The 9792-nt window shown below is 37.2% G+C and overlaps 1 protein-coding gene across 1 annotated transcript in view; it reads right to left on the bottom strand.

The window, feature by feature from the left end:
- Window positions 1-845: 845 nt before the first annotated feature.
- zdhhc13 (zinc finger DHHC-type palmitoyltransferase 13) overlaps window positions 846-9792 on the bottom strand; it is a 32745-nt gene continuing 23798 nt past the window's right edge. Inside the window, exons 11-17 of the mRNA XM_053634690.1 lie at window positions 9322-9446; window positions 7096-7158; window positions 4474-4567; window positions 3980-4063; window positions 3710-3864; window positions 3467-3564; window positions 846-2050 (exon numbers count right to left, since the gene is read on the bottom strand). Coding sequence (XP_053490665.1) covers window positions 1906-2050; window positions 3467-3564; window positions 3710-3864; window positions 3980-4063; window positions 4474-4567; window positions 7096-7158; window positions 9322-9446 — 764 coding nt within the window. The 3' untranslated portion in view covers window positions 846-1905. The remainder of the gene's footprint in view (window positions 2051-3466; window positions 3565-3709; window positions 3865-3979; window positions 4064-4473; window positions 4568-7095; window positions 7159-9321; window positions 9447-9792) is intronic.

Below are 9792 nucleotides of genomic sequence, written 5' to 3'. Positions count from 1 at the left end.
TCAGTCAATGAGACACGAGAATTTCCACGTATTTTCCTGTAAACCTGTCTGATTGGTCTCGCCTCCGTTCACTGAAAATATAAAATTACAGGTGGTCGTCTTTTACTGATGTTCAGTTATGTAGTAACAAACCGCTCCAAGTGGATAATTATTCGGGGCTAAAGAAAAAATCTTCAGGGCAAAACGTGATTTATTTTAAAAATACGTAATATTGTTTTTTTTAACAATAAATTTGTACCGCAAGTAACATAATTACAGTATCACATCAGTAACTGTAATCAAATTAAAATATAAATTTAAAATGTAATGCGTTACATTACTGTATTATCAGAAAAAATTCATTAGATTACAGTAACGTGTTACACCCAACTCTGTTGTTAAGTCATTTGTTAATGCCATAAATTCAGAGAGAGTGACAGTGGAAACTGGTCAAAACCAGTTCATTACTCAGAAATGACTACATGGAAATATGTCACCTACCATTGACCCACTAATCACACTGTCAATATGCCAGAGCCCATAGAAACCATTCAACTTGTGAACATGGTGCTATCAGAAAATGTTACTTCCCAACAACTGAAGTAAGCTGGAATATAAAAGCAAGCAGTAAACATGCGGGCCCAAGCACCAAAAAATATAGACAGGAATAGAATGTTAAATAGTAGTAATAATAGAATATACCTCATTTTCATAGATATATCAGTTATAACTGTTCTTGCAGTTTTGCTTCAATGCTATTTCACTATCCAAAATGAATGCCTACATACATAAAAACTCTTTTATTCCAAACATCGCCATGTAGTGCATTTTCCTGGTCGTGAAACAACTGTGAAAATGAGGAAAAATAAAAGGCGAAAGTGGAATTTTATTGTGAAATCTCACATTATAACTCATCAGGAGAAACCTGTGTGCCCATGACACATACAAAGTGCAGAATATAAAAGCACAAACTTATTTTTTTCACCACTTATTTTACAAAAAATGACTGTTTACAAAATAATTCAGAAGAAAATATATCAATATTGATTTTGCTAATATATCACTAAGCTTCCTATTTGGCCTTTTGCAGTTTTATGTACTTTGCATGTACATAGATTGGGCATATACAAATAATTGTTAAACACATAGGATATTGATCAAGTGGACATTATATGGAAGTAGGCTATCTATTGGTGGGCTGTCTGTTGGTGCTCCCTTCTGCTTAAGTCTGCAGATGCATAAGGAGAGCACGTGTCCTTCACAGAGCAAGCAATTCCATAATTCTCTTCACTGCAAGAGTGTGAACATTTACAGATCTACATTAATAACGTGATAAAAGGTACTCTGATATAAAGTGCCTTGCATAAGTACTTTGACTGCCTTCAACTGAAACGGACTTGATTGGGATTATTTTTCATGAATCTACACAAAATAGCCAACTATCTGCCCTGTGTTCACAGATGCCCACAATTGGCCCTCCTAGTAGGCCTCTGACTGAATTGGGAGAGATAGTATGCCACTCCTCTCTTCCAGTAAGAATTTAAGTAATTATTTGACTTGTGGGTTTCAAAGCAGTGGAGTTGAATACATATGCAATCACAACTCAATTTTATTTGTAAATAATATTGTAAACTATATTGATGGTTTCTGCCACTTTAGTATTATGGGTTGTTTTATGTAGACTCATGATATAAAACCCCAAATACATGCAATAGTACAAAATTTGGAAAAGTTCAAGGGGAGGAATACTTATGCAAGGCAGGTAACTGTCCTTATTGTTAGATATTGGGACATGCCTGAGCATTTCTGTCTGTATACATCACAGAATCAGGCAGATTATATAAAATGTACTTTGTGCAGTAAGTGATCTGGCCATCATCACAATACAAATATGATAAATTTGAATGCCCAGTAATATTATTGATCTCAGACGGCATCTAGGCTGCTAAACATCTGATGGTCTCTGTTTAAACCCATGGGAAGCTCCTGAGTCCAGTCCAACACGAGCGGCTTGCACAAACCGCAGCAGCGCAGTTGGAAGAAGTTCACCAGGTTCTTCAGCACACCACGGCTTCACACAGAGAGGGAGAGAGGGAGAGAGAGAGAGAGCGCGAGAGAGAGAGAGAATAAAGAGGAAACATCATTGAGGTTTTTTCTGTATTTATTTCTGACTTCTTCATTAGTCTGCATTTTGTAAAACAAGCAAAGCATGGGTTAGGGTTAGTGGAATGAGTGGTCAGCTTCAAATACGTCGATGTGCACAACACCGTTAATTTTGTGCACAACACCGTTAATTTTGTGCACACCTTGAACTTCCTTGAGGTTCCTTGAGACATTGAACTTCAAAAGACTCTTCCCACATTCTAAGGATTTTATATCTGCACAGTGGAGAGTATTCTGACAGGTAACATTTCCTGGTATGGCAACTGCTCCATTCATGGCCACCATGCCCTGCAATGGGCAGTACGTTCACTGCAGTGAGCTGAATGTCAGGCAGATTAGGCTGCAGGCCATGAAAATCATCAAGGACACTTCCCACCCCAGACATGGACAGTTCAGACTGTTGAGGTTAGGCAAACACCTCTGCAGCCACATGGTCCACACAAGACTCAGGAGAACTCTGAACTAACCATAATCCAACTACTTTGCACATGTCACTTTAGGGCACGTGCACTTTAGACTGTCTGCCCGCCACCTATACATACCACTTCAGCGTGACAATTTGCATATGGCTGGGTATCCCTCCTCTCCAACTGTTACAGGCATATTATTTATCATCATATTCTTTATTATATTCTTTATTTATTACATTACTTTTGCATTTTTCTCTATTTTATTTGGTTTATTATCTAATGTCTACCTATTGCATCTATATAGACTCACCGTCCACTTTATTAGGAAGCACTCCCAGTACACATATAAAAAGTTGCATTACACAAGGTTATAGACTGGCCAAGCCAGTGCATGCATTTCATCCCCTGAAGGGAGAATCCCCCAAAACAAACAACAACTGAATGAAGTCTGGAAAAGCATCACAAAAGAAGACTGCAACAGTTTGGTGACATCATTGTGTCACAGGTTTGATGCAATTATTGCAAGCAAGGGATATGCAACCAAATTTCAAGTGTTATTTACTTGAACACTATCTGTTCCGTATACCTGTATACTTTTGCTCACTAAAAAATTGGGTAGTATGTCACCAAAGGTGCCATGTTCTAAGTTGTAAAACATCTAGATGCAAATATTAAGAAATGAAAGCAGAAATTCTCATCCATCTCATATTCACCTTTTGATCTCAAACCCAAAAGTCTTCAGCGTAAGTGTTAAATTTTTTATAGCAAACGCAAAAGAATTGCCATTCCAGTACAATGACAGAAAAACTATGTCCCCGCACAACCCCACAGTAACAGTTTGTCCATTAATCTGTCTGTATAGAGACATTACTTACAAAGACAATTCCAGTAATCATTTAATGAAGTGTCCTTACTTGAATGGGTTCTGCTTAAGAGAATAAGCCTGAGGGAGTTTCCTATGTCCATGAAGCAAACTTGCTCTTTCTGCAGTCGTTAGTCCAAGAAATGCAATCTGAAAAGAAAAAAAAAAGAAAAAAAACAAAGACAGATGTCACTAGATGTGTTTCTATTCAAGTGTTATTTAAAAAAAAAAAAAAAAACAGAGGGGAACCGAGAACAACTGAACAAAGATGCTACCTTGATGCGCCTGTGCATACCTGGTAAAGTTGCTGTGCGAGGGTTACTGAGGCCCAGGCTGTGTGGAACAGGGTGATGATGCAGATATAAGTGATCCAGGGCGAGCAGGTGAACAGCTCAATGATAGTTTCCCATACCCCATCTGAAACCCTGCTCACACACCTCTGCGACCAGTCTGGGTACACATACACACACACAGACAAACACACATTCACACACAATACACAGAGATGCTTAATAAGAAGCAGTCATAGTGTTAGTGTTGCTGCTAATGACAGAAAGTGACTTACACATAACACAGTTGTACAGCATCCAGCCACATAGGAGGTTTAGTGTTATAAGAAAAAGAATAAAGAACTGATGATTCCTGGCACCTGGGGGTAAATAGAAAAATGGTGAGAAGGTATGGAAGAATGGGCAAAAGTCAAGATTACTATAAAATTTTTATCTCAGTTGCCAAAATTACTGAGACACTGCATTCTGTGTCTAATCATAGCACTCCGAGTGTCACCATGCACTTCACTGTATATGTCTGCATATGAAATTTGTATAATTCTTTTAATAGTTTGCTTCCTTCTTAACTTGCAATACAGCTAAGCATCTAGACATAGTGAGGAGTGAGATGGCTAACAAAGCTATTTAAATAATTAATTAATGAAAGCTACCTGGTCAGACACATTGTCATTTCACATGTATTAGCAAGCAAAACAGTACCATTTCAGAGCAACAGTTCTACCTGCCATTGACAAAATGGGAAAAAAGAAGGAAGAGGGAGGAAGTTCACCTATACAGCCGTTGATCCAGACAGAGTGATGATCCTGCTTAGCAATACAGGAGTTACAGGAAAAGCAGTGATGAGCTCTCATTGGCTTCCTCATCTGTACGTACACAATACACACAGTTCATATATACAGGTGCATCTCAAACAATTGAATATCGTGGAAAAGGTCATTTTTTCCCATAATTTATTTCAAAAAGTGGAACTTTCATATATTCCAGATTCATTATAAATAAAGAGAAATATTTCAAGCCTTTTTTTTGTTTTAATCTTGATGATTACGGTTACAGCTCATGGAAATCACAAATCCAGAATCTCAAAATATTAGAATATTTATAATTTATAATACAGAAATGTGGACCTGAGAAGAGCTCTAATCAGATAATTAACACTCCAAACACCTGCAAAGGTTTCCTGAGCCTTTAATCTCTCAGTCTGGATCAGAATACACAACCACAATCAATTTTCAGATAAAATTAAACGTTTCATTTGTTTCATTTGTTTTCATCCCAGAGTCTGGAGGAAGAGTGGAGAGGAACAGAATCCAAGTTGCTTTAAGTCCGGTGTGAAGTTCCCACAGTCAGTGATGATTTGAGATGCCATGTCATCTGCTGGTGTTGGTCCACTGTGTTTTCTCTAGTTGAGAGTCGATGCAGAGTCTACCAGGAGATTTTAGAGCACTTCATGCTGACGAGCTTTATGGAGATGCTGATTTCCTTTTCCAGCAGGACTTGGCACCTGCCCACAGTGCCAAAACTACTAGTAACAGGTTTGCTGGCCATGGTATTACTGTGCTTGATTGTCCAGCCGACTCGCCTGACCTGAACCCCATATAGCAGGGATCCCCAACCCCCTGGCCGTGGACCGGTACCGGTCCGTGTGTCATTTGGTACCGGGCCGCACAGAAAGAATAAATAACTTACATTATTTCCGTTTTATTTATTATCGGAGTCTGAACAAAGTTTTATTTTGAAAAATGACCGGATTCTCTGTTACATCTGTCTACGACTCACTCTTGATCCATGTCAAGACGCTTGTCTCGGTCACGTGATACGTTACTGCTAAAAATAAACCCACAAGCTAGCAAAATGAGTAAAAAACAAACGTCTCTGGAAAGTTTCTTTGCGAAGGGGAAGAGGCCCAGTGAGGAGACAGAAGAAGAGCCTACGACTTCCAAGAAAAAGAAAGCTGCATTTAACAGACAATACCAGGAGTCCTACTTGAAATAAGGTTTTATCGCGACAGGTGATTTCCACGCACCAAACCCGCTCTGCATAATATGTGGCAACCGGCTCTCTAATGAGGCAATGAAGCCTTCAAAACTGCTTCGCCACTTGGAGACCAAGCACCCTGTATTAAAAGACAAGCCTTTTGAGTATTTTGAAAGAAAAAAGTGTGAACAAGAAGGACAGAAGCAATTACTGAGGGTGAGCAATTTGTTTTTGTGGTATATCTTATTTTGAAGGCATGCTGAAACGTTACCATAGCGACCAGAGAGCATTAGGGGCAGAGGATGTTACTCATGCTATGTTGTTGGAGTGATGTTACGAGGATGCTGCTAATAAAGTTGCGATTTCACATTGGATTCACGTTTATTATTATTATATTTAAAAAATACCCCAGTTTTTATGCCGGTTGTATCATTTTATTTTGTTGTATTTATCCGCCACACCCTAAAGGCCGGTCCGTGAAGATACTGTCTGATATTAAACTGGTCCGTGGCGCAAAAAAGGTTGGGGACCGCTGCCATAGAGAATCTAGGGAAGACACCTGACCCAACAATACAGACGAGGTGAAGGCTGCTATCAAAGCAACCTGGGCTTCCAGAACACCTCAGCAGTGCCACAGGCTGATTGCCTCCATATCATGCCGCATTGAAGCAGTAGTTTGTGCAAAAGGATTAAAGCCCTGACCGGGTATCGAGTGCATAAGTTAACAATTTTCAGAAGGTTAACATTACTGGATTTTTTATTTCCATGAGATACTGGATTTTTTATTTCCATGAGCTGTAAGCCATAATCATCAAGATTTAAAAAAAAAAAAAAAAAAAAAAGGCTTGAAATATTTCACTTTATGTGTAATGAATTTAGAATATACGAAAGTTCCACTTTTTGAATTAAATTACAGAAATTTTTTTTTACTTTTCCACACTATAAATTTTTTTTTAATGCACCTATATAAGTAAAGAAGTGAGACTTTCAGCTTTAGATTGAGGATATGTACATTCAAATTGGGTGAACAGTTTTCACTTAAAAACAGTGCACATAAAAGCACTTTTAAATGAAGAATTCTTTTCCTGGTGGAAAATGTTTTTTATGATAGTTGGCCAGATTAAAAAACACTCTCCAGGCAGCAAGTGTATCTGTGTCAAAGTCAACAATCAAGAGAAGACTTCACCAGATTACATACAGAGAGTTTACCACAAGAGGCTAATTCATTGGTAAGCATCAAAAACAGAATGACCAGATTAGAGTTTATTTAACTTAATTAATAAGCAGCTGCACAATGCAAAAAAATCATACAGATATAGGTAAAGAGCAGACTCCACCAAGACAAGTGGCCAAAGATCAGTGTTAAAGACCAGAATGCAACAAGAGCAGCCTGTTGATCAGCCGGTGTGAAACTCACCATACACGATGTGCAGAAAATCCTGGGGTCAAGGCAGCCTGCTTCTGCTAGGACAACAATATTCTACAGGAACACAAAACAGCCAAGTTGGACATTGATTTAATGTACTGAGGAACCAGAAGCCAGAGGCAACGCTAATGGTGAAATTGTGTAGCAAGAACTTACAAATATAGTCACAAGTGGCGATCACTGGGGTCCAACCACTTTTATTCAGCTTTATAGGTTCAAACAATCGTGTGGTGCAATATAATATTGCCCACTGAATGTTTTCGTAATTATAATCTTATATGTACAGTATAATGTTGTCATGTGTTGTACTCTTCACTAAATGATTTCAGTTTTAGCAACAACATTAAACAGCAAAAATACAAACAATAATAGAATAATAATAAGAACTACTATGCTCCACATGTCAAAATATTTAGCAAAAATCTAATACAGCACCACAGACACAAAAAAAAAAAGTCAATACATGACAAGAAAGCTAATTGATGGTCAGCTAAATGTGCTAGTATTGTGGCTTTGCATGAATTGTTTTAATAAATGAACATCTGAAATCTGAAATAGAAATAAGAACATCAGAAATGTTTATTTATGTAGATTTATAGCCGGATGCGGTCAACTTGTTGTCAACATGTCAACTTGCGGTCAACGTGTAATATGTTATGGCACATTGTATGTATTAAATGCAACAAATCCTTTTGACCTGTAAACTGGTTTTATAAACTAGGATATCCATGATGCAAATACATCTAAACTGGGCTGACACACTAGTGTGACATTTTAAAAAGATGTTTATAAAATTGTATGAATTGAGAATAGAATCAAAAGAAGGTACTCTTTTTAATACAGTCCCTTCTGAAACTATTGGAACAGCAAGGCCAATTCATTTGTTTGTGCTATACACCAAAGACAATTGGGTTTGAGATCAAAAGATGCACATTAGATGAGGCTTTAGGGTTTCAACTAGAGCTGCAACTTTTTTATTTTATTTATTATTTTCATAATCGATTAGTTGGGCGAGTATTTTTTTATTTATTTATTTATTGGTTAATCGATTAATCGGATGGGGGCAAACTTTCAGCACCATTTTTTTTGTGTGTTTAAAATAAAATACACAAACTGAGTGTTACAAATATAAACTTCAGACTAAAATTTTACACAACTGTTTGTCCAAAACAGAAAAGAACCCAATACACACACACACACACACACACACACACACACACACACAAATGAATAATATATATTCTTGTAGGACTGTAGTTTAATTCGGTGCTTTTTGTGCATTCATAAAAAATAATACATAAATACTTACATACACAATATAGACTAAAATAAATAAATAAATTATATATATATATATATATATATATATATATATATATATATATATATATATATATATATATATTACAGCAGTTATGCATTATTTTTTATGAATGCACAAAAAGAACTGAATTAACCTACAGTACTAAATTAATAATAAAAACTCACTTTCACTGCAGCTTGTGGTTTCTGTTACTGCCTTTAGGAATATTATTTTACTTGTGTTTACTTTTGATCATAATGTTTTAATTAGACATTACAGATCTTACTACACTGTGCATCACTGCATGTGATCAGCAACGTGGCCTCGTTACTAACACATCACTTCCGTTATAATAAACAACAGAAGCAAATACAGAATATAATCACAATAAACTTAAATTAAACTAAACCTTTTAAGCAGCTTGCACCAGTTACCCCTGCCCCTTACACACAGTGGAGCATTTTGGATATAAACATGTTTGTGCTCGTGCTGCACTGTTTGATCTCCGCTGTGTTTAATATAAAATGCCCTCGTGCTTTAGAGGACTTTCTTCCTCAGTCACATGATGATTTCCGCTCCGTCTGATGGTGACTGAGATCATGTTGGGAATTAAAGGTAACACTGACAGAAAGTAAACTGAAGAAAGCCATTGTCTGTGACTCACACAGAACACATCTAGATGCAAATACAAGAAAATAAAAGCTGGAAACCTAAACTTTCATTTCATATCCATCTTTTGATCTCAAACACAAATATGTTTAGTGTCAGTGCAAACAAATGAATTGGCCTTGCCATTCCAATAGTTTTGGAGAGAACCATCTTTGACACCATTATGCATGTGCACACACATTTTCACGTGAGGCAAGAACATGAAGTAGTGCTTGTTATAAAGGCTGCAAAATTGTCATGCTCACCTTCTTTTTCTCCTCCTCAGTCACCCTGATAACCCCAGGGTCGGTTTTGCAGGTGCGCAGGTAATAATACAGCAGAGCCAAAACTGTCATGGGAAACAACATCTGCACTGCAGTACTGGGACCATGTGACCTCTGGTGTTAAGTCTCAATACACATAGAAATACCTATACATTCACCAACATATCTATATACACTAACTGGCCACTTTAATTGCAAGCCAAAATAACCAGTCTAAGACCACAGGTGGTCTTGGTTAACATTTTTAGTTATTTTTTTTACAAGCTGATCTTTACTGGCAAATGCCTGGTGAATATCAAATAATAAGTCAACTTTACTCGAGACTGACTCGAGGGCACAAACTAAGCCAAAAGACAGAGGTGAAGTGCTGTGGAAATGCTGTGTGTTCTGGATATTTTGACCAGACTACAAAGAGAATTATATTGTGCAATGCTACTTGAGAATACATCCCTT

This window comes from Ictalurus furcatus, chromosome 10, assembly GCF_023375685.1.
Source record: "Ictalurus furcatus strain D&B chromosome 10, Billie_1.0, whole genome shotgun sequence".
In the NCBI taxonomy this organism is placed as follows: domain Eukaryota; kingdom Metazoa; phylum Chordata; class Actinopteri; order Siluriformes; family Ictaluridae; genus Ictalurus; species Ictalurus furcatus.
The sequence above is the reverse complement of the archived record's forward strand: the minus strand, read 5'-3'. Positions and strand labels throughout refer to the sequence as shown.